The 25786-nt window shown below is 42.1% G+C and overlaps 2 protein-coding genes across 2 annotated transcripts in view; one reads left to right on the forward strand and one right to left on the reverse strand.

Annotated features, from left to right (window-relative positions):
- Positions 1-1878: 1878 nt before the first annotated feature.
- On the forward strand, positions 1879-7609 carry LOC138596708 (caspase a-like). Its single transcript, XM_069668009.1, has 8 exons — positions 1879-2005; positions 3972-4256; positions 4361-4449; positions 4555-4731; positions 4817-5087; positions 5190-5339; positions 5435-5544; positions 7100-7609. The coding sequence occupies exons 1-8, from the start codon at positions 1999-2001 to the stop codon at positions 7202-7204; spliced, it is 1194 nt and encodes a 397-aa protein (XP_069524110.1). The 5' UTR covers positions 1879-1998; the 3' UTR covers positions 7205-7609.
- Positions 7610-9033: 1424 nt separating this feature from the next.
- stx1a (syntaxin 1A (brain)) overlaps positions 9034-25786 on the reverse strand; it is a 68290-nt gene continuing 51537 nt past the window's right edge. The window contains exons 6-10 of the mRNA XM_069668451.1: positions 24921-25029; positions 16463-16536; positions 16250-16384; positions 14080-14190; positions 9034-10304 (exon numbers count right to left, since the gene is read on the reverse strand). Coding sequence (XP_069524552.1) covers positions 10227-10304; positions 14080-14190; positions 16250-16384; positions 16463-16536; positions 24921-25029 — 507 coding nt within the window. The 3' untranslated portion in view covers positions 9034-10226. The remainder of the gene's footprint in view (positions 10305-14079; positions 14191-16249; positions 16385-16462; positions 16537-24920; positions 25030-25786) is intronic.

Below are 25786 nucleotides of genomic sequence, written 5' to 3' on the forward strand. Positions count from 1 at the left end.
TTTCTAAGCTTAAAGACCAGCTCCAGTCATGTTTTCAGATAATAAATTATGTCTGATATTTTTTTTTCTGCAAAATACGTTACCTTGTAAAAATCCTCCCAAGGCGTCTCCTCCTTCTCCCTCATTCAAATTCCCCCACTCTACATAGTCCCCGTCCACTATGAACTTTTCCAACCGCCCCCTCTGCTGCCAAAACAAGACACGCCTCTTGTAGAAACTTAGCTAGCTTGAAATGTAGTAATTAGTAGTAGGATTGTTAACGTTAGTAGTCCCTAGTCAGTTTGCAAAAATTACAGGTTACAGCTGGCTCGCACATCGTGCGGTTGCCATAGGTTGCACATAATGATATGCTTAGCATCGCCTTGGGCATGGGCGATCTGGTCAAAATCCTATATCACGATATAGGATTTTTCATATTTTTGTAACGATATATAGTATATCACGATATATCATGTTTTCTAGTAATTTAACAAATAATGAGTCTGTATGAAATAACCACGTTAAAACCTATTTTTGGATAATCCTGTGTGAATTAAATACTTGACAAATAAAAAGTACTGAGTTTCCGTTTTTGCTTGGGCTGAGCCTGAGTCATTTTCTGCATGTTGATGTCCATGTTAATAAACAGCGCCTCCCTCTTTGGTTCACTCCCACGTGCAAGGATTAGAATTTAAAGCGTTGTCAAAAAGACGTAAAAATTGCCGGAAAGCAGTTTGGCTGCTGGTTTTGTGAAATCACGATAGAGACGATATAGAAAAACACATGCGACAGACATTTTTAATATTGTTTTAACGATATATATTGTCATTTTGCCCAGCCCTAGCGTCACCCCGTCCATTATCGGGATTGACTCCTTAGGTTTGTGACGTCTCAAACCCTGCCAATCTGAAAACGTGTTGTTCAGCCTGTCCTTGGTACACTGCAGTTTAAAAGCAGACAGGCAGATGACCACTGATGTTGTCCCTGATATGTAGGACTGGAGGGGGTCTTTAAGAAAAAGGAGAGTAGAGGGAAAAGTAACAGAGAAGATGATCAGTTACATTCAGTCACACTGAGCTCTGTTAATAACCATAATATTAAATATTATAAATATTATACTGTCATTTCGGTTCACCTGTCTGAATTATGAGAAACAATGTCATTTTCGTATTATAAATAGGCCGAACACTTTTAAACTTCAAACACCATCTTTTGTATGTTCATTGTAATGCTGACAGGAAATGTAGACTATTGAAAGGGTTTAAAATGCTATTTTTCATATTGTATTTTTCAGGGTGCACATCAAGTTATAAAAGCTAAGAATATTTAGTCAGTGTGACACGTACTGTTTCACTGTCATGATTGTTAAAGTAAAGATTTCTTTTTGCTGGTGAGGAAAAGTCTATAACGATGAGGAGAACTGACATTAATTTGATGTGTAACCTCTCAGTTATTTTAAATCCCATTTGTACAATTAAGTCATATTTACCTACAATAAAGTCATAATTCTGTTATGTGGTTCTTAATCGTGACTTTTGTTTTGTTTGTTTCTTGTGCTATTAAAGCTCTTAACATTTCTGCTGTAGATGTTATTGTGCTGCGTAAAAGTAGTAGTTTCCATAACACAAGTGTGCTTTAGCGGAAAGACCGAAGGCATTTCCCAAAAGCCCCCCTTTTAATTATCATCTGAGGCAACAATGTGGGGTTCACTTTAGAGTGATAGAAATATACCTGGAGTATCAGCTCACACTTAAGTGTAGCTTCTATAGGATGTACTATTTCACTCATTGAGCAACAAGTTGTCAGCCCGCAGCCGGAAAAGGAAACCTCGAGCGCTTCGTACACGGATGATATAAGTACATTACTGAGCATGAAGGAAGGAGGAAACTTCGCTTGGCTATCATTTCAACAACTACGCATTACGCATGCGCCCCTATATGACAGGCTGCTCAGCTTGGGAGTTTTCACGCGTAACTTGCAGACGTTTGTTCAATAACTCAGTGATACAGGACATGAGGAATGGCTGGTAAGATTTCATGTTCTGAATTCATGTTGAAATAACCAGGACATGATGTGTCAAATGGCAGGACATTGTTGCGATCAGCTTGCAAATGTAACTCTACGTTACTGTAACTGTGCATTATGAACGCGGCGAGGTGGATGGGGGCTAGGGATGTACTTGAACTTTTTAACCTCTTTGCAGATTCTGTCAAAGCTGTTTCGCTGATTCTGCGTGTTGGTGTGTGCCACGCGTTATAGTTTCAGTTTGCTGACGCGCTTATCTGCTGTTTAGTCAATTTACTTATACAAAGCGGGAAACGGAGAAAAGTAAATGAAGCACACCATTGGGTTACAAAAAATAAATACAACTTTATCGAAACGACAGCTGTGACGTGTTTTGTAGTGCCTATATTCACAGCCGACTCTTTATGTAAGTGTTTGTTCAGAATAAGTTGGCACACAATAAACGCGGGTTTATGGAGTTGAAATGTTCAAAGTTCGCAGGTCAGCCCTCAAACATTGAAGTGTGTGATATCTTCTGACCTAAAAACATGCTTGTAGATCAAGACAGACATAACACCTCGATATCAAATCGAGATAAACCCGTTGACGTTTTTAGATGTTCATTGAAGGAAAAAAGAACATGCAGGGCGTAATTGTAGTGTCGAGAGGAAGAGCAAAAAAAAAAACTCCGCCCCCATCATGTGGTGCAGTGTTTAATCCAAAACATATGTTAAAAGCAATGTTGTGTTCGAAGCGGTGCCATATAAGGGTGATTGTAACGATTCGAACGAAGTGCGTAAAAAGTACACACAAAAAATGCTCATCACACATTCACAGAGTTTTAAAGGACGTCACAAGTTTTTCTTTTTCTCCAACTAACAGTCCTAAACTTACCAACTCTTCATTTACTACCATGAATGACAAAGAAAAGCTAGTTCTTTTTCTTTATCTCTTCCTACAAACACACGCGGAAGTAATGCACAGTGATGATCTAATGCTTATACAGGGTGAATTTCTGTGGCTAAGTCATAAGATTTAATGATCATCAATAAACTCATGCTTACTTGTTCACATTCATTTGTAGGCATTACTTAAACATGACAGGTGCTTCTATCATTCTGCCCTTACTGTTTACATCAATAAGGGTAGGCTGGACAGCATGAAACACCACTAGAACTGTAACAAAACCACAACCTGCAGCAACCAAATGATCCATCCATCCATTAACTATACCGCTTAACCTCGTGGGGGGGGGGTGGAGCCTATTCCAGCTGTCATTCAGGGTGAGAGGTGGGGTAAAACCTGGACTGATCACCAGTCAATCACAGGGATGACACGTAGAGACAGACAACCTTCCACGCTCACATTCACACCTACGGGTAATTTAGAGTCACCAATGAACGAGCATGTCTTTTGACTGTGTAAGGAAGCCGGAGTACCCGGAGAGAACCCACACATGGAGAACATGCAGACTCTACACAGAAAGGCCCACTCCGTCCAATAGAAATTTTGTATCCAACTAGATCCACATAAGAAAACACAAACTATTAAAGAACCAGTTTGTAGGACTACAAACACCTAATAACTAATAACCTCACATTCCTAGCATGTAGGAGAAACTGGTGGCCGCTAAACCCACAAGAAAAGCGAAAGTCCTGCTCCTTAGCTGGTGTTTGGTTTGTCCGTTCTGGGCTTCTGTAGAAACATGACATATTTCCTCTTGGGTAAAATGAGCACATTTAAAGTTGACAGCAACCCATTGAGTCTCATTATCAGGTGATTATACACTAATGAAAACATACTTATGAATATTATATTCCAGTTAGGCCAATAGGTGCGTCTAAATCCTACACACCGGTGCTTTAAGTGTTCCATGATAGGCAGAAAAGAATGCCCTACTGTCAAAAAGCTTTTCTTAGCTTATAAAAAGTGAATATTCTAGTGTTTTTAAATCTTCTTTATCCTTTGCTTCATATTCTCTCCTCCAGATAAGGAGCTTGAACGAGTGAGGAAGAAGTTTGTGGAGAAGGCGCCCAAAGAAATTATCAAGCAGCTCCTGGACGACGTTTTAGAGGATCGCATCGTGAACGACGGGGAGAGAGAGTCCATACTTGAGGAGAATGCTACCAGAGCAGATAAGGCTCGTGGTCTCATCGACACAGTGAAGAGGAAAGGCGACGAAGCCAGCAGGAAGTTGATCGCTCACCTTGAACGCAGAGATGCAACACTCTACTCTGAACTGGGCCTGTCCTGCGCTCAACCTGCTCCACCAGGTTAGTAGACCTTTGTCCTGTTTCTATTAAAACTGATATAATGATTTGACACTCATGAATACAGACAGACAAAAAAGAAAAAATACATTGTCATGTTTTTTCAGCTGCAGATTCTCAGCAGGAGCAGAAATGGTCGACGACGCTCATCTCTTCTACTGAGGCATTTTGGAGGAAAACGCAGAACGATAGAGACGTGAGTCATCCGTAAAAGTCATATCAAATATCTCACATAGTCTTAACTTAAAGATTTTGTCTCAGCTGTTGCGTATAAATTTCTTCCTTCAAATCTGTTTTTCAGATCTACCCTGTGACCAAAGAGTCCATAAGGAGTCGTGTGGCTCTGCTGATCACTAATATAAAGTTCGATACTGAGAGACACAACAGAAATGGAGCTGCGAAAGACGAGGAGAACATGGAGAACAAGCTCAAGTCTCTGGGATACGAGGTGGTGAAACATACAAACCTCACAGGAAAGGTACTAAAAAGAGAATAAAAACACACACATTATTGTGTGGTGGATTTTAGCCGTACTGTAACTCTCTTTATTTGTATTCTCACAGGCGATCGATGATGCTGTAATTGAGTTCTCTAAACACCCGAAACTCAAAGGGACAGATAGCGTGTTTGTAGTAATCATGTCTCATGGGAAACTGGGAGCTGTCCTCGGTGTCGACCTGGAAGATGAGACGTCTGATGAGGAGAAACGGGATCCTAATTCGGAGCGCCACTGGAAGTTCCCCACCAACAACATTTACAAACACCTGGGCACGGAGAACTGTCCAGCACTGCTGAACAAACCCAAGATCATCATCATCCAGGCCTGCAGAGGAAGTGATTACCATCCTATCCTAAGATTTATCAATTAAAACATTATGCGGGAGTCTAAAAAGGTCTTGTTTGTGTTGTTTTAAAAGTATGCCACCTGTGTTTCAGAGAAGGGCGGATCGGTGCTGGTTAGTGATGCTGCACACTCGGCTGATTCAAATCCATCCCCGTCTGCTGCTGAAGAAAACCTAGAGGACGATAATGTGCAATATGTACACAAAGAAAAAGACTTCATTTCCCTTCTTTCCTGTACTCCTGGTCAGTTAACCTAAAGCATCAATTATCTGCATTTATTAGAACAGTTAATGAATAAAAGGTTATAATATATATTGTTTCTCTCTGATTTTCTGCAGATACTGTCTCATATAGATCACCAGTTCAAGGATCTATTCTTATCCAGTATTTGGATGCGGTTTTTAACACTTTCGCTCATAAGGAGGACATTGAGGAACTTTTCAGAAAAGTAAGTTCTACGAGCACAAACAGTTTTCGGACTGTGAAATATGCATGTGTAATAGGACAACCTCCAACCTCATCACTCCTCGCAGATTTATTTTACATGCAGGATTTGAGGAGAGATGCAATTGGCCGCTATGCCGTCCCAGCTCCCATCGGAGGTCATCTGATGACGACGTAGCTTGTTATTCATCTCTATAAACAGACATTTTGCAACAATCTGTTCTTAGGCGTCGTTTCTTAACTCAACTCAGTTCTTGTGTTTTAATGTTAAAGGAAAGAATATGCCGGTAGTCATCGCTAACCGCTAGCTACACCAGAAGCCCTGAAGCCTTTAGTCCGAAGCAACATACATCTGCAAATCAACATGGCCGAGCAATCGAGGCCACGTTAACCTTCGTTCAAAAAGGTGAAAAGGTTAGCTGATCATCAGTTATGACACCCAGGTTCCAGGCAGACTTTGTGGGTATTAGGTTTGGTTGGTCCAAGCTGGATATTGATCTGTGGTTGCTTAGAGGGACTGGCTGGGATGACAAGGAGCTCTGTCTTGGATAGGCTGAGCTGAAGGTGGCGTTCTTTCATCCATTTAGAGATATCGGCAAGGCATGACGAGGTCCGAGTCGAGACTGTAGTGTCGTCTGGTGGGAATGACAGGATGATCTGGGTAATGTCTGCATAGTAATTGGAGTGAATGGTTGCACCAAGTGAGGTGGTATATATTGAGAAAAGAAGGGGACTGAGCACTGACCCCTGGGGCAGCCCTGTGGATAAGCTGTGCAGTGAGGACACTCCTCCCTTCAAAGATACTCTTATACCCCTTTCCCACCAAAATTAGTGCGTTGACACAGGTTTTTCAGACCCAAGAAGGCCCGCTAATAAATGCCGATTGTCTCTTGCAGAATACTAGTTTCAGTGTCTTTTCTGCTGCGTCGCCGCCTGACGTCACAAACGCACCGGAATAGAAGAAGCTCTCTCACCTCGCTGTCTTGCCAGTGTTGCTGCATCTTGCATGAAACAAAGAACAAATTATGTATTTACACGACAGCGGCCTGAACCTGAATGCTTCAGTCTTTTTATCAAACTCAGCGCTGATAAATTTGGAATGATGTTCAAGCGCTGCATGGACAGAGAGCGGCGTCATAGCATTGAACTGGAAAGAGTGCGGAGATTATTGTGTCAGCCTGGGTTTTGTGATCCCATCAATGCCGATCGGAGCCGAGGCGATCATTACCCGGGTCTTTTGCAGAGTAATTTGACCCAAGTCTGAATGCTGATTGTAACCTTTCCCACTAACCCGCTAAAAAGCCGGATTTTAGTGAGTTTTTTGACCAGTGGGAAAGAGGCTAAGAAGATCACCCCGAGAGGGAGTACAACAACCAGTGGAGGGCAGATCCTGAGATAGCAAGCTCAGAGAGAGTGGAGAGGAGGATTTGGTGGTTCACTGTGTCAAAGGCAGCTGACAGATCTAGCAGCAATACAGCTGAGGACTGTCCGGCAGCAGTAGTGACTATGCTCTTGTTTTAGAAGTCTTTATTTCATACAGTTTTCTTTCCACCTCACAGGTCATGCTGCGCTTTGAAGACTTTTACTGCGGGAACAAAAGGCAGATGCCAACCAAGGACAGATGCACTCTAACAAAGCGCTTCTACCTGTTTCCCGGCCTGTGAGATGCACAGGTCCTCTGATTCTTCAAACAAGCTTTCAAACACACATGCCAGTAAAATTCATGAAGTCACTTTGCTTCCATTAGATTTTCATGTAATTTAAATATGTTTCTTACCTACTTTAATATCCAATAACAGCTCTGCCAGTTAGTATTTTAGACTCTATATGTAATCTATGAAAATAATATATTGTTTTTCTTATGGAAAGTATTCAAATCGCAGTACATTTGTTTATCTTTCTTACCATTTAAAAAGAAGTGCATTTATTATTCTGGGTTGATTATGTTGGGAAATCGTTCCAGGGCTGACATGAGCACCAAACAAATGTTGATATAAACCAAGCAATCAGAATTTTTTAAAGTGAATTGTATTCATGATTTTAATGTGACATATTAATACTGACATACTAACAGCAAATATGAATTTACTTTTATACTTTTATTCTTGTTTGTATCATTTTTGTATGGGTTTTAAACCACACATTAAAACAAATCAACTTTTATGTGTGACATTCATTCTTCCAATGTTGAACTTATTTAGCTCTAATCCCCCCCTGTCAGTTTTGCTTTCCAACTTTGTTATTACTACTTATGTCTGACGGATATGTGTCCCTGTGTAGATTAGTACGATACAAACAAAATATATGAAAACTACCCAACAGTCTGTTAAAAGTGTTAAAATAAGAAAAAAACAAAAGGATCCATTCATTATCTATACCGCTTATTATCCTGTTCTGGATATGGATTGTATAAAAAGATGGATGACATGACAGCTCCCTAAAAAGTGAAGCCAAAACATTTAGAGCGCCCCCTGCTGACTGACTGCAGTATAGGTCACAAAGCCTGCCTCCTCCATGTTAACAGATGGGACACAAGTTTTCTCAAACATGGTTTCTGTCATTATAGTTAGTTCTTATCATGCTGATTTACGTCCAAGTGTTCATGTTTCTAACAAGTTTATTTTTAATTAGTTATTTGATGCTGTAAAAAGGATGATTGACAGCTCTGCTGACAAATCCGGCTCCTGCAGCCGATCTGTTCCAGATTAACAGAGCGGAGGACCATCGGCGAGAGGAGACGTAACAAAAACAATCACTACAGTCACTGAAGTTTCCATATCTGTGAACGTCTGCTTCAGACCAACACAAGAAGCTGTTCTGCTTTTAAATACAGCGACGTAGGCTACGGATCTTTGCTATTTGTTTTCGGTAAGTTAAGGTCGGTTTGTGGCTACGGCGGTTCCACCTGCTGATTTCTACTGCGCAGCTCTGGCTCCAAATGACGTCATCATCGTGAGATTGCACCGTCCGTCGCGGGGGCTATTTTGGCATATATATATACAGTCACTGATTCAGGGTCACGGGGGGCTGGAGCCTATTCACACCTACGGGAAATTTAGAGTCTTTGGACTGTGGGAAGAAGCTGAGGTATGCACGGGGAGAACATCGAACTCCACACAGAAAGGCCCACTACATCCAAACTGGGATTTGAACCAGGGACCTTCTGGCTGTGAGGGGACAATGCTAACCACTGCACCACCGTGCAACTAAATCTGAAACCAATTATTGGACTATTGGAATACATGCTTACTACAAACTATATATTTGAAATGGACTTTTACCAGTTCCAAGCTTACTGATATTAAATGTTAAATAAATCCAGTAAATACATTTTAATTCTCCACAACTGGTGATGAATCCAAAAATTATTATGATCCATTGTTACAATTATGAGACTAAAGTTAACAGTTGCAGTTTCCCATGAATAGACCGGCCATCACAGAAACATTCTGTCTCTGTGCACTCATACAAATCAACGCACAGACTCCGAGTGTGACTTTTCAGACAAACTTTACTTGAAAAAGCAAAAACAAACTGAAAAAATATAACAAATAAAACAGTGTCATCACATTACAACACAAAGGCAACACTTGAAGATGGTTGCAATCTGTGCATGTTTGATGTGTTGCCAGAAAACCGATATGAGAGTCTTTTGGAGGGCTACGTGAGTTCATGCTTTCACCGACTCATCACAAAATAAAATGAACGGATTATCAGCATAACAGAAAAGTAAACTCTGTTTAAAGCTTAGAAAAAGACAAAATACAACAACAGTTTGTCACTTACAGACCAGAATAATCAATCCACCCAGACGAGACTCCATTATAACAGCTTATTTGAACATACTGGCAGTGTTAGAGAGCTTTATATCAGTTTATACAAAACAAAGACACAGGTGGCTATTAACAAGCACTCATGTTCTCATCCCACGAGTCATGCCCGGCACGCTCAAACATGTAGCTACAAATAAACACATATTCTCCTTCACATTTATGCATGCACACACACACACACACACACACACACAAACACACACACACACACACACACACACTCAACACTGGAGCAACAGTTGGAAACGCTGCACAACTGGTAAGACCGGATGAATTAAGTAAAGCAGCATGTTAGGACAGGTTGGCAGTTTGAAGCAAATTATCATGTCTTCCTGCCTCTTTGCAACAGAAAACAAAAGTACTTCCTCTTTACAGCAAAGAAAATCATGCAGAGCTTTTGAAAGGAGGTAGAGGACAACAGAGAGAGAAATAAAGTCAAAGGATAAACACGAGTCTTTATGTAACGTGGCTTTGAAAACACTGCAGATTAGCGGCCTGTACAACACAAAATAGACGTTACAACTGAATAAGCGTCATATTTGGAAGTTGGAATGTATTCGTACGGTGTTACACATCATTTAGCATCTTTGTCATTCAATAATTCACTTTTGGAAACATCACATCGTTGACGACACTCAGATAAACAGTTTGCAGCACCACATTTACAAAATAGCAACTCATGCGGGAACACCTCCGGCCCTGTACACTGTGTGTAAAATGTGGCGTACGGTACGCAGCGCACCTTGTGCTAAACATGAAAGAGATTGCATCCATGAAAACAGGACACTGGAGATGTGAATCTGTTGTGTTTGTGTGCTGCTGTGTGTAGTTTTAGTGCGACTGTGGCTGAGGTTTAGGCCAGCGTTCCCCCAACGATGGAAGCAACGACAACTCCAAGAATCACACAGCATATTATAATCATTATTTTCTTCTGCATGATTTTAACAGATAAACATCCAAGGCAGCATGGGGAGCAGAGGAAAACATGTTAGACGTATCAGTTGTATTATTTGTGTTACAGTATTTATTATGAAGAAAAGCAGAACACACTGCTTTGATTTGTTTGAAAAAATGTTTCTACCTCGTCTACTTTCAAAACCATAAATCTCTGGTTCCTGCATTTTGTTCGTAACACATTAAAAAACAGAAAATATCTGAACAAATGCCACAAATTGTTTTCATATGTAAAGCCGGTGTGTATTAAATATAGGAATCCTAAATTTGGTGCCATCTTGTGGCAGAGGCAAGAGGCACCTTACGTGGCTACCTCCTGAAATAGGCTTTAAGCAATTTACTTACACCGATCAGCCATAACATTATGAGCACTGACAGGACGAGTGAATAATGTTGATTATCTCGTAACAATGGCCCCTGTCACTGGGTGGGATACATTAGGCAACAAGTGAACATTTTGTCCTTGAAGATGTGTTGGAAGCAGCAAGAAGTGTAAGGATGAGCGACTTTGACAAAGGGCCTAATTGTGCTGGCTAGAGGACTGTGTCAGAGCATCTCCAAAACTGCGGCTCTTGTGAAGTGTTCCCGGTCTGCAGCAGTCAGTACCTACCCAAAGCAGTCTAAGGAAGGAAAACAGGTGAACCAGCAACAGGGTCATTGACGCACCTGGGGAGCAAAAGCTGGCCCGCGTGGTTGGATCCAACAGAAGAGCTACTGTAGCTCAAATTGTAAAAAAGTTCATGCTGGTTCTGATAGAAAGGAGTCAGAACACACAGTGCATCACAGTTTGTTGCGTATGGGGCTGCATAGCCGCAGACCGGTCAGGGTGCCCATGCTGACCACTGTCCACCACAGAATGCGCCCCCAATGGGCACGTGAGCATCAGAACTGGACCACGTCTGCAGTGGATGACAGTGGCCTGGTCTGATGACTTACGTTTTCTTTTACATCATGTGGATGGCCCGGTGTGTGTGCATCACTTATAGGAAGACATGGCACCAGGATGCACTATGGGAAGAAGGAAAGCCGGCAGAGGCAGTGTGATGCTTTGGGTCACGTTCTGCTGGGAGACCTTGGGTCCTGCCATTCATGTGGATGTTACTTTGACACGAACCACCTACCTAAACATTGTTGCAGACCAAGTACACCCCTTCATGGAAACGGTATTCCCTAATGGTAAATGGTAAATGGACTGCTTTTAGATTACACGCACACACATTCATACACGGATGGCAGAGGCTGCTACGTTAAGTACCCAACTGTCATCAATCAACAATCAGTTATCACATTCATACCCGTTGGCTATGCCGCCGGGGGCAATTTGGGGTTCAGTATCTTGCCCAAGGACACTTCGACATGTAGCCTGAGGGAGCTGGGGATCGAACTTCCAATCTTCTGAATGAAGGATGACAGACTCTACCGCTGAGCCACAGCCGCAGTGGCCTCTTTCAGCAGGAAAGGTTTGAGGAACACGACGAGTTCAAGGTGTTGACTTGGCCTCCAAATTCCCCAGATCTCAATCCAATCCATGGAGGCCTCACCTCGCAACTTACAAGGATCTGTAACGTCTTGGTGCCAGATACTTCAGCACACCTTCAGAGGTCGAGTGGAGTCCATGCCTGGACGAGTCAGGGCTGTTTTGGTGGCAAAAGGAGGACCTACCCAATATTGGGAAGGTGGTCATAATGTTATGGCTAATAAGTGTTTAATTCAGCAATACAATGACTCTTTTATTTTTCTGTGAAAATCCACACAGTGACTTTAGAGCATATTTAAAATGTAAAACATATAATGGAAACGCATGCAAAGCTGTTCAACAGACTGCAGAACATGCACATTGAGTGAATCATGCGACAAACATGGTTCCTGAACATTTAAGTGTTTCGAAAAAATAAATGCATTTAAATGTGAATGGGAGTGTACAGATCTGTATTAGACTCCCTTCAGACTAGTACTGTAGGCCTGCTTCCTACTACATAAGCAGCTTACAGAAAACCACTATACAGTACATTTTAAGTGCTGAAACAACCCTGAGAGGGAGACATCACCTCCTGCCCTGCCTGCTCTGTAGGGGCTTATTAGGAGCCTAACTGAGTCCGATTGAGAGGGCAATAATGAGGACGGTCAGACATGCTGCAATACAGCCTCCTATCAGGATCACCTTCTGCATGGGAGGGAAAACAGACGGACAGAGTGTCACATAATGATTCTGTGGATGTGTGAGAGAGTAAATGAGAAGTAAAGACAGAAGGGAAGAGTAGAAGAAAGGAAGAGAAACAAATGTTGCTGTTGGAAAGTCTTTGATTAAAAGTGGGGGAAGATGATCCTTGTAGTGAATCTGATGTGATGTATGACATTCTTCTATTTCTTTTGGTGCTATTATAGATATCAACCAAGAGAGGGCAGAGTTGTTCCACGGTGGTGCAGGTTGTTCACTGAAGGAAGGATATGATCACATTAAACTAACCTAGTGATTAACCTTCTTAATGAACTGCAGACCAGTTGTTCCCAGATGTTTTTGTCAGTAAAACCAGTCAGATGGCCCCTCTTTGACACACTGCTCCAAATGTGCTCTTTAGGATCTGATCCATTCAACCACATCTTTTCTTCCAGTGGATTTCTTCAAAACTGCATTTGTAAGTTTTAGAATAAACCAACAACTGAATATAAAGATGGAAAAAAACCCGGCAAAGATCCTGCACGCCGGCGTATTTAACAGCAGAACAGCTTCTTGTGTTGTTCTGAAGCAGACGTTCACAGATATGGAAACTTCAATGACTGTAGTGATTGTTTTAGTTATGTCTCGTCCCGCCGATCCTCCTCTATTGTGCTAACCCAGAACAGATCGGCTGCAGGAGCCGTGTTTGTCAACAGAGCTGTGAATCATCCTTTTTACAGCATCAAATAACTAATTAAAAATAGACTTGTCAGAAAAATGAACACTTGGATGTTAATCAGCATGATAAGAACTAACTTCAATGACAGAAACCATGTTTGACTAAAATTAATTTGGCGTGTATTTTGATTTTATAGTTTGACTCATGTCCCATCTGTTAACATGGAGGAGGCGGGCTTTATGACCTATACTGCAGCCAATCAGCAGGGGGCGATAGAGTGGTTTTAGCTTCACTTTTAGGGCGCTGTCATGTCGCCCATCCACATATGCAGTCTAAGGCTAAACCCTCTCCATCAATTGTTAACTGAGTATTTAAAATTTTGAGAAACAGTCAGTTAGCTTAGCTTAGAGGGAAACACCTAGCCTGGCTAGCCACCTAACAGCACCTCTAATGCTCATGAATTAACACCTAATATGCCTTTTCTTTTTGTTTTTACAGGGGTTTATCGTGGAATAATAAGACAGCAAGAGGTTGCATTTATACCTCTACCACTTGGTGGGGCACACATTTAAAAAGTCCTGTAGTTTATCCATAATCTATAACTTTAAGATATCTTTTTAGGCCTCTTTTCGACAAGCTTACCACGTCTTTATTTTTCTGTAAAACACAAATACGTGGACAGTTGTTTACCCTGGTAACTGCAGCAGAACCCCGTCATGTGAAATCACTGCTGTAGAATGAGTCTCTGAGGACCCCCATGCTTCACATGCAGAATACTAGACAGGTGAGCATGCACACACTGACCACAGTTACAGTGACACATTACAATATGCAGCACACACATGCAATGCTCGTTACTTCTTCACTGACAGCATGCTTGTGCACATGCATCGTTCTGTTGCATATGTGACTCACCCTTCTGGCTTTACTCTGGTACTTAACCGCCTTCTTAGTGTCTGATACGGCCCTCTCCACGTAGTCTACTGAGTGCTCCACATTGTACTCTATGCGGTCTATCATTTCCCCCTAAGAGAGGTTAGTAACAGAGGAGGTGTGGACGACATGCAGACAGGAAGATGGAGCCAGATGTGGAGGTGGGAGGAGGCGTGGATACAGATGGACGGGAGGAATAGTGGGTGAGTGAGAAGGGCAGAGAAGGGGAAAGGGAGAAAAAAAGAGAAGTAAGTTAGTTTGGAGAATGTGTGCGTGTTGCGTCTCACCCGTTTGCTCGTCTTTTTGAACTTTTTGCATTTTGGGATGGTCTCTTTCGCCTGATCGACGTGCTCCTGAGCCTCCTGCACACTGCGCTCGATGTTGTTCACCAGCTGGCCCTGTGTAAAGGACAAGTTCTTCAGTTACATTAGTTTTAGCTCTTAGCATACAGTATAAGCATCTTAGAGAATGAGAAAGAGTGGTGAGAAATACCAAATGATAATTTCTCTTCTTCTATTATTTCATATTCCTCTGCACATTTTCTTACTTATTGAAACTGAATAAAGGAAAAAGAACGTCTAACATCACAAACTAAGCATTGACCCATTGACCCTACTATTATTTTAGTATAGTAAGTTAGAAATCACAGGTGAATTACCTTGCTGAATTAGAAGGGGAGCGCTGTTGTCTTTTCTCTACAGCTTAGAAACATTGCGGTGGTGACACAGTTGTGTTGTGAAAGAGAGAAAAGAGAGTGCAAAGCTGAGAAAGGCAAAATTAACAAACAGACTAATAACAGAGAAAGGGTTAGTTCATTGGATTATTGATATTTAGAGGAGTCATATCTGACAGGAGCATAAAAGAGTGCACATAGATTTTTACCACTGAATTACTTCGCTACTCATCCATCATACAGTGTTATAATTAGAGGAGGCCAGCTATGGTATTTGGCTGTCATTGTATTTCATATCACTTTCATGCCACTATTTACTCTCATATTTGTCATTCATCATATTTTCTTATTCTTGTGCTCAGATTCTCTTTTGAATAATTCAGACTGAGTGTTTCTGATGAGGGAAAACAGCTCATCTCTGCGGGTGGGTTCGGCTCACACACTCGCAGGGCCTGCAGATTTACCTGAAGCTCAAAGCTTTACTGACAACACCAAAGGAAACTTACAAAGACTAATCCTGTGTGAGTTTGTTTATAACTGAAGGCAAATTAATCCTACGCTGTTTAGTTGCCAAGTCCCAGATGTCAGATTTCCCTTCCAGCTCATGAACACAGCATGATAATTATGTTAAAAAAAAAGGTCTAATGGCAGATATCCCAATTACAGATTATCACTAAATTCTAATCAACTCGTCCTTGAGCCAATAAATATCTGCGTCCCAAATTCTGTCTGAATCTACCCAGTTATTTTGCAAACAGACAAGCAGATGGAGCTGAAAACACAAACTCCTTCCAACTCTGTTGGCATAGACGGGCTGATATCTCTACTAATACACTCAGCAACTTGTATGTTATTATGACAAGAATTAAGAGACTGACAGCTTCTGGAGAAGACGCAGCTGCTGCAGCGTGATAGCCTGCTTATAGCTGGTTGATGATTTCATAATATGAATACAGTGTGCTAATGAACTTTGCATGAGCCAGGGCCTTTTGGACTAACAGGAGGAAATTATCAGTCATGAAACTGGGATTATAAACCTTGTGTTTCATATTTGCAGATGGATTTTTAATTAAAGGAGCAGTTCGCCCCTGGACAAAGCCACTGTCAGTTGAAGCTGGTGTTCTCTGTAATCGATGGATGCAATAATGTTTGAAATTGGCGCCAGAGCTGTGGAGACAGTTGTACAAACAGCTTGTGGTTTCGCCCATTCTACATTCCTACAACACCCAGCGTGCATTGCACCCGTCAATCTGAGCGGAACGGCCCAGCGAAAGATGCTGGAGTGAAATACTACCGTTTCGCTGCAGGTAACGGCTCAGAGGGGTACAGAAAACGAAATACGACAAGAATATACCGGCGGATCATCTAAAAAATCTTCAGGTCTGCAGTCTACATTTCAAACCTGATGATTATTTTGTTTCCAGATGCTTTTTGCCGAGGGCCAACCCACACAGCTGTAGGTACTGAGAGAGTTATCACCTGGCTCTCCACCAGCATGGCCATGTCCATGAACATGTCGTGAAGCTCTCTGATGCTGTTTTCCAGCTTGATGATCTCATTGTGTCGCGTCTCGATCTCATTCATAGCTTGCTCGGTGATGTTGTCCATAATGATCTGAGTGGAAACAACAGAAGGAAAGGATTAGAGTGGAGAAGAATTAGATTAAAATGTTGCATTTGTTGGATCACTTACCCCCGAAGTAAAGATGGCCGGGTTGTCACTCTCCAACATGCTCTCCAGCTCATCATTTGTTGTGTTTCTTCCAGCTAGCAGGGGGGAAACAAACACATGAACATCTGTAACAACCTTCATGTTTGTAGGAGATGAGATTTACCAAGTGCATGACTATAACAGCAAATTTAAGTCCAGAAATTAAGAAGTGTTGGGACAATGCTATTGGATATGAGGAGATATATAGTGGGCAAACCCTTACTAAAATAATCTGTCTGGGGATTCATGAAATAAAAGCTGTGTGCCTCTCTTTTCCACATGCTCACTTTGTCTTTACCAATCTGTCTACTTTCTAAACTGTATTTTAAACTCTTGATTCGTCCATATCTAAGAAAAACAGTGGGTGTGAAGGAAAAATCCTGTGTGCTATAATTATGCTCAGCATCTAATACAGGAGTCCAAAACAGACAGATCAAAGATCTGGATTCAAGCCTTAATTTATATAACTTAAAGTGTCTATTTGAAGTCAACCAAAAACACAAGACTAGCCTCAAAACAAGAACTTCAGTCATAAACACTGCCCTGTCCCAACACCAAGGGTTCAAATACTACAAAGTAAACCTCAGTCTGAAACGGTCTGCTCCACAGTTTGACATCAATTTATAACGTAACCCCATCGTCTTTCGATCTGGAAATAATCCCCCTTCCAGATCCAGCTGCTTTTAGGACTAAAATAAGGACAGTCAAATACTGACTTTAGCTTCACCTCAGACTAACGTGTAATACTTTTAGCTTGAAGTTTCCTCCTTTGTAGATCAATTTGTTAAAGTGGACTTTGATCTGTTTTGAAGCTGTAATGGCATTCAGCCAAAACTGCTCTTGATAACGTTCCGCATTGTTGCATTTGTCCAGCATCCTGTCTTTCATCCTGGACATGGCACCAATGTCATTCACCTCTAATACTGTCAGAAGGAAGACCGATGTATGCCCTGCATGCTTTGTGTTTTATGTTTAAGCTATATCTCTGTCTCTCCAGTTTAGCTTGCGTCTCTAAAGGCTACAGCGTAATGGTGAGGCAAAATAAGATGGGTCATGTGCAAATACAGAGTGAGAAATATCAAACATGTTTAATAGTCTCCATGACTCCCCCAACAAACTTTATATTTCTATCCACTGACCACGCCTTCTGTGTCTTCCTGCTGACGTGTCCTTATCCCTCTTTATTTTCCCCGACAGAGTTGTCCTACTTTATAAACATTCCCCTACTATGCGTCTTTGCTACACCTTTGATAATAATCTCACATATGAGCGCTGACTTCGCCCACAGAGCTGCCTCTCTCGGGCTCTATTTCTGCTCCACTGACGTTGTAAGTCACAGTCAGCATTATCTCCAATCTCTCCTTTGCACATGTTAAATCCTCTGTTGGGCTAGATACAGTATAAACAGTACATACCATCTATTCCATGAAGACAGCCTGCAATAGCGAAAAACATTACCTTGTGTACAGCACAAGCTGAGCACTTAGTCTTACTCCTCTAATTTTATCCAGGCATACTGTAGCCAACAAGAACATTACAGAGTCAAAGAGCAGGCTGAAGGAGAGAAAGCTCATATTATAAACCCCCCGCAGAGTAACTACATTCATTTTAAGTGATGATGACAATTTGTCTCAACTCTGTCTAACTGAAAACACAGGTAACTTGCATGTGGACATATTGAGACTCAATGGCAAAAGCCTTTGTGGCTGATGAGCCCTTAAAATGTTGGGAAAATTATGCTAAGTTAGCTTGCTAATGACTTAGAGCTAACTTAGTAACATTTATCTGTTGAAGTAAAGGAAGGCAAGACCTCCATAGATCATCCATCATCTTGTCAAGGAGAGAATGTTTTATCATGCTACACTAGCCATAGTGTGACATTTTGAGAAATACGCTAATTTGTAGAGGGTAGAGGAATTGAGGCAAACAAGCTAGCTAGCTGGCTAAGCTAACTGCAGCTTGTAGCAGCTTAATATTTACAGTGCAGAAATGAAAGTAGTGTCTATCTTCTCATCTAACTCTTAGCTAACAAGACTAGGTAAAAACCTAGTATGTGGCTGACCGCATCAGGTCAATGTGCGCTTTTGTGGGTATTGTGTTACAAAGACTGCCCTTATTAGGAAGATGAAAAGGTGTTTGAAAGCAGGTGCGCACTGCTGATGTAGGTGAGGACAGCGGCGGAGCAGCCTACTGTCCGAACAAAGTATCCAGAGCCTTATAGACAGAGATTCGCGTCAGTGGAGGTTCAATATGCTCCATGATCCACCATTGTGATGTCGCAACTCTCTCTCTCTAAAAAAGGCAAGGCAAAATGCTAAAACCTAGCGAGGCAGGACCCATTATACTATATCTCTATGCACGTGTGCTAGCTAGTTGGCCAGATATTGCTCAACATTTTCTTTCCACTGGACCTCCAGCACCTGTGGCTTCAAGGATATCTTGTAGGCAGCTACTAGAGCATGTGTGCGTGCATTGTGTTTGTACGTGTGATGAAGACTGGTGGTTTCTGTAGGGGCCTCAGTGGCAGAGCAGGCGGGTCGATGGTGAGTGATGATGGTCGGGGGAGTCATAGCCAGTGATTGCCTTCATGGACAGAATACTGATGAAGCTAGTCTCAAGTATTTAACGGTGCATGCATGTAAAACAATGTGTGTGCACCCACTTAATTTCTCCTCTCATTTACTGAGCATATCGTGTCTAATCCAAACGTCATATAGAATCAATGAATTTCATTAAGCTGTGGTCAAGTGGTCCCCCTGTTTCATTACAGCTTTTAAGGACCTGCTCATGCTCAGCAATGACATTTTGCCGTTTGACAAATGAGAAGATGAAGACAGCACACCGAAAAGATCTCCGTCATCAATTCTCTATTCTCCAGGCCTCTCTGATAATAAATAATCCCTCTCTCATTAAGGCTAAAACTACAACATTAAACAGGGTCAGACTAAGAGTTGGAGGGCAGAGAGGAGTGACAGTGATTCATCGATAATTGCAAAAGAAAAAAAAGGAAGGTGTTACCCTACCCATTTATCTCCCTTCCTACACACACACACACACACACACTCCTCATTGTTTTTTAAAGCCCTGACAGGCTCCGAGGGAGGCTCTTATTTGTTACCATGGACACCCAAACCCCGAGAAGCCTTGTATGAAGCCAAGGAGTTGCACTTCACTCGCAGCATTTACGGCCTATTAAATCATTCATACTACGCTGCTACCAGAAACAGTATTATTTCATTTCCGTTGTTATGTAACACAAATTAAATGAGAGAGAGAAGAAGAGTGAGAGAAATGGAGTGAGAAGTCAAACCACGCACATGCAGATAGAAAAAGGCGAGTGATCTTTTTCTGTGCTTCTGTTCGCTGCCATTTAAAATTGCATGAGAAATGAGAAAATCATGCCATCTGCACACAAACAGGTCGATCAGTTTGTTTTACAGGAATGTGCTGGTGTACATTTCAGCATTTTTCTCAGGTATTGTGTCCGCGGGGGAAATAAAACATAATCAAATGTCAAAGAGGCCCTGCCATGCCTGTGACCAACACCCCCTGCTGGGGTCCTGCCTGTCTGCTTATTGAAGCAAATTAATGTGTGATATTCTGCATCATCCTTCAATAATAAACTACTGAAAGGCCTTCCTCTGCCTTGAAATATGAGATGTGCGTTCCAATTGCAGTGGATTTAAAATGGAATATTGTCGTAAAGGAAAGTTTAACATGTTTGTTTAACGTGTATGAAAACTAAAGTGTGAACACATCATGTGGTTTTAACTCTGACTTATTCTAGGCTGCAGCAGTAACTGTTCTCAAGGGTTGCTCTTAAAACCACAACATGATTGTGTGGGTGAACAAACATGTTAATAAGTTAGCTTTAGAGCTGCTGGACAGAGCTGGGCTTGCTGTTTCCCCCTTATTAAAGTATTTATGCAAAGCTAAGCTAAGCTAAGCTCCTGGCTCCAGCTTCATAATGAATGTACAAAAATGATATCACTCATTGTTGTCTTTTTGTAAGTGTAGTTTAAAATAGTAGTACAGTGCCAGTTCTAACCTGATTATGAGTGATAAGTCGCACTTTGACAGAAGCTATGAACAATGAGAATATTTAAATTCAGCCTGTTGAACTCTTAAAGCTCCTGTGAGGAGTTTTTTGATGATTATGAAACAGACTGAAATTAATTCTGATTACTCTATACGAGCTACAAAAGCAAACCAGACCATCAGCGACAAGATTGATTGTTTCTATATAGTTATTTTTAATGCCTGAAGCTGCTGGCGGGAGCTGTCGGTTAACTGCACGCTGCCTTTGCTTACATTTTCCAGGGCATATATTTAAAGTGAGTGATACATATGACTGTTAAAGAAAGCAGGATGAGATGTTTTGGTGAAAACCACTACTTAAGCATGTACAGGACAAAATCAGCAAAAAGATAAAAGGTATGGTTTTGTCCACAGGGGGCGCCAGAATCAACACAAACACAAAGTTCCTCACAGGAGCTTTAAAATACTCAAGAACAATTTACTCAAATTGAAAACCAATTTAGCAGCCCCAAAAACAGTTTGCTTTTGTTCAACATATTACACCTCACAAACTGTTGGATGTACAAGAGGTTAACTAATTAAAGTAATTAATAACATTCTTCTTGAATCTTGTCCCCCGGCTTGGAGCGCAATAAACAGCTGTCCATTGACTTCTCAATAGGTTAACTTCTCACCTGGCTGCAGTCATATAGCAGCATACTTAAGCATTTGTCAGTACAACGTACACCTCACTGTAAGTGGATGTGAATAAAGTCTTCATCTGTTGTTGTTATCATTATTATTACTTTGTATATGAAGACCTTCTTCAAATAATTTCTCATTATATTTTATTCAGGGCTTTTGATAGTTGTTTCGATGTGACGCCATTGCAGATATTTATTAAGACAGCATTCAGTTGTGAATGTCAGTACTTTGATAAAACCGTTTGGTGTCTGCCTGACAGTTCATGAAGTTTAATGAATAAGACAGACGTCTCATCTCTTCCTTTTGGGTGGTGTCAAAGCTTTTTTCAGCCAGTAGGCCCTTCACTCAAACCAGAGCAAGGTGTTTCCCATCACGCACGTCGGTGGAGAGCAACTGCGGCGCATGGCCCTGAAAACTGCAACCGCCTCGCTCCCGTGAGACTTCCAAGCCTCGCGCAGTCGGGGTTTTCAGAGCAAGTCGGACAACAATCTAACCTTCATGCAGTGTGCTTGGCAAGGCGACGATCGATCCTGTGCAGGCCTCTCTCATCTCGAACAAGCCTAATAATTTACTGGTTTTTGACACAGTCAATCAAGTTCCCTAAGGTTATGTTTTTGTTTTCTTATTGTCATTTCCTATTTCATTTTGAAACTCACCCTCGTCTTTCAGATGCCTGCTCCCTGTGCCCCTCTCCTCATGTGTCAACGCCGCCCTAATTGGACTCACCTGTGTCTTGTTTCCTCTTGATTACCTGTGTATATATACCCTGTGTGTCTTCCCGCTCGTCGCCAGGTCATTGTATGTTCCTTTGTGTCGCCCTTACTCCAGTGATTTTCTTTCTGTGTATGACCTTAGCCTGATTTTTGACTTTTCCCTTTTGGGATTATTGCTTGTGCCTCTTTTTACTTAACCTGCAGAGTGTGAGTCGTGCATTTTTGAGTCCATCATCAGTTATCAGTCTTACATCCTGAAGACCCAGTAATAATAATAATGATCAGCAGCTCATTAAAGAAATTTAAATCCTCAATGACATAAGGCAAGAATCAAAGTAATCCAAACTTACATAAATACAGTATATTCTGCAGACATACAGCGCTTGCATTGTGTGTCAAAGGGGTGACAAAAGCACCATCTGTATGCCTGAGATAGCTCTTTACCACCGTGTGTTTGCTGCTGGGAGAAGGTGCAATAAAATATAATTAGCCAGTTAGGAGAGGGTTGTTGCAGATAATATCGTACTGTCTTTGCACCATGCACACATGGCTAACGCTGCTGTTGTCTTGATAGTGTTTACAGTTTGTCACAGTGCTGCTTTCCTGTTGCTGTTATCTCTGCATCCAGAGCAGAACAGATAGAGTATCAGCAGAGGGAAACATCAATACTCAGTCACACAGTCCAGACTGGGTTTCACTCTGTGTGACACACTTATTGATCCACACACAAACACGTCAAAGGGGTTGGCACAACAGGAACTCTCTCTTGCAATTCCCTAAAGAAGTTAAATTGTGTTGGATTGAAGCTAATTTGTAGGTCAAAATCACGATGAAAAAACGGCATGTCTCCCTCTGCGCTGTCATTCCTTCATCTCCGTGCTCTCCCTGCGTATCTAATCCCTTCCTTGGCGACAGGTGAGATCAGCCGAGGCCTCCTGTGATTTCACCTGCTGACAAAATCTAATCCAAATGGATCTGGAGGAGCTCACGGAAAAAGTGAGTCAGGTGTATGTGTGTGTTCCAACTCCATTAGGAAGGTTTGTCCTTTGATTAACCTCAGGACGCACTCCATGTTGACACTGCTGTTCTTTTAGCAGGACATGCGGGGAGGTGCTCGCACATACAGATCTGCTGCATGTGTCCACTCCAAACTGACAGATGGCAACAGGAAATTACGTCTGCAAATAACTGCTCTCCTCTGCTATTAAATGAGTAAATGTTCTCTGCATGCGTGTGTGTTTGTGTGTGAGCCTTTGTGGGTAAGGTGACTGTGTCTGAAAGACGAATGTGAGGGGCAGCTGGCACGGATGCCGCTGCAGAGGCCGTGTCAGTGTCAGGTCCAGGTGCCCCGGGGCCTGCGGATAATACCTGTCAAATCATGTTACACTTAGAGTAAGACAGGAGTGAGAGGAGCTCCGATACGAGCTGCAGCGGGCTGGCATGTGCTTGTATATTGGTGTGGGTGTTGGGAGGTATGTGTTTTGGAAAGTGTGAGGGCGGTTGTTTTGGTTGACTACACTAGAATAAAAATATGGGTGGAATAAACTGAAATTTCTCTCTAAACAAAACAAAAAAAAGACGGTTTATTTGGAGCTCATTTTGATCTCGGTGCTGCGGATGATTGGCTGGGATGATGTTTGAAGAGACTCCAGGTTTCATGTTTTGCTGTCATCACTTTATGAGAGTTCGTGTGGAGGGCTTTTTGCGCGTGTTACTCAGCGTGTTGTGCATTTATTATATTTTATGTCAAAATCTATGTGTGGGTGGGTGTTTTACATAACCAGGGTGTGAGAGAATATTCCCTTTGGGGACACTGCTGTGGAAGTTCAACAGGTCGGGCCTGGGGTTATTTATTTTACCACAACACTTTCTTTACTGAAGAAACATCCTTAAAGATGGCGAAGAAGATAAAGCCTTTAATGGAACATATACACCCATCAGCCATCACATTATGACCACTGACAGGTGAAGTGAAAAACATTGATTGTCTCTCGTTACAGTGGCACCTGTCAGTGGGCGGGATACGTTAGGCAGCAAGTGAACATTTTGTCCTTCGAGTTGATGCGCTGGAAGAAGGAAAAATGGGCGACTTTGACAAGAGCCAAATTGTGATGGCTAGACGACTGGGTCAGAGCATCTCCAAACCTGCAGCAGCCAAAAATGCTTCAGGAATGGTTTGAGGAACGTGACAATGAGTTCAAGGTGTTGACTTGGCCTCCACATTCCCAAGATCTGAATCCAATCGAGCATCTGTGGGATGAGCTGGACAAACAAGTCGATCCACGTAGGCCCCACCTCGCTTACAGGACTTAAAGGATCTGCTGCTATTGCTTGGTGCCAGATAAGGTGCTCAGCACACCTTCAGAGGTCCAGTGGAGTCCATGCCTCGACAGGTCAGGGCTGTTTTGGGGGACCTACACAATATCAGGCAGGTGGTTGTAATGTTATGGCTAACTGGTGTGTAGCAGTTGCACAAATTAACATTTAAATTACATTTCTCCACATCAAAGCGATTGCATTGGCCAGGATCATGTGTTAAATTGTACGTCAGAGTGTCAGACACCCAAAGTTGGTCATACTATATACAGTCGTACTACACTGACAAGCCTGGGGAGTTAAAAAGACCTTGAGCATATAGAGTCTTTTTATGCCCTGTAGTTGTGATGTAGTATAAAATAGGAAATGTGACATCTGGCGCACCACATGACACACCGCCAAAAGGAATAGCATGTCAGAGTTATTTTATTCCATTGTTCCCAAGGTGGAGGCTGATCTCTGCTTTGCAACACTCTAACTGCGTCTCCCTGCTTCTCCTCCTCCTCCATATAAAACAAGACAAAAAGTGCGTCGCGTCTTTTCTCAAATGACCTCAGGCAGAGATGACTTACGACATCTTGTTCAATCTGCACACAGCAGTGTGACTGAGATGTATAACAGCAAACCATGTGTGTGTGCAGTCAGTATGAACAGTGGCGGAGGGTTAAATGTCTCCCAGGTGTACTCACTGATCTCCAGCTGTCTCTGAATGCGACCCTTGCAGCGCTCCCTGTAGTCCGACTGGGTGGTGTTGTATTCGGACATCACCTCGACAAACTTGCGGGAGAGTGTGGAGTGCTGGAGAAACAGAGAGGAAACAATGTCTCAACGCCAGGAAAGATACCGACTGAATGAGTAATTTGGTAAATGAACAGGTGCAAACATACATTCACAGACAGTAGCTGGGTTTACATGGACGCTAATATTCTGATTATAATCGGTGTAAAGCCCGAAACGAATAAAAATGCTCCATATAAACACCTCAATCTAAATAAACAGGCCCACACCGATCGGCTGCAGAGGGGTGGTTTAAACCTTTTCATAGCTGATCAAATAATATGAAATGTAAACAGCTCGACCCGATTACATCCTGACTGCGTTCTTCTGTGCAGACCCCCCGTCTTCTTAACGTCAAAGGTGGCAGCATCCAAGATGAACTGGACAACCTCGGAGAGCATATTTTTACCTCAAACATTAAGAGACCTTAATAATATTCAGACAGCAAGACGGACATCCGAAAGTTTTGCTTCCATTCAAGATCGATCAGCACTCTCCCACCAATCTTTGCTGTGGCCCTTCATCCAGTGATTTCTGGTCTTAGGAGGAGGCAGGGGCAGAAATAAGCTTAGTTTTTTGAAGATTATTTTTGGCATTTTACTTTATTATACAGGACAGCTGAAGAGAGACAGGAAATGTAGGGAGTAGAGAGTGGGGGAAGACATGCACCAAATGATCAGAGACCGGGACTCAAACCTGCGATCAGTGCGTCGAGGACTGTAGCCCCTGTACATGGGGCGCCTGCTCTACCAACTGAGCTAAACCAGCGGCCCTAAGC

This window comes from Semicossyphus pulcher, unplaced genomic scaffold (genome assembly GCF_022749685.1).
Source record: "Semicossyphus pulcher isolate SPU_LCO1_2020_fin unplaced genomic scaffold, fSemPul1.0.p SCAF_19, whole genome shotgun sequence".
Classification (NCBI taxonomy): Eukaryota; Metazoa; Chordata; class Actinopteri; order Labriformes; family Labridae; genus Semicossyphus; species Semicossyphus pulcher.

Excerpts from the sequence above, each read along its gene's own strand:
- LOC138596708 (XM_069668009.1), top strand. Across the intron at positions 4,450-4,554 it reads AAACGCAGAACGATAGAGAC|ATCTACCCTGTGACCAAAGA; the intron begins GTGAGTCATCCG and ends TCTGTTTTTCAG. Across the intron at positions 5,545-7,099 it reads TTGAGGAACTTTTCAGAAAA|GTCATGCTGCGCTTTGAAGA; the intron begins GTAAGTTCTACG and ends TCCACCTCACAG.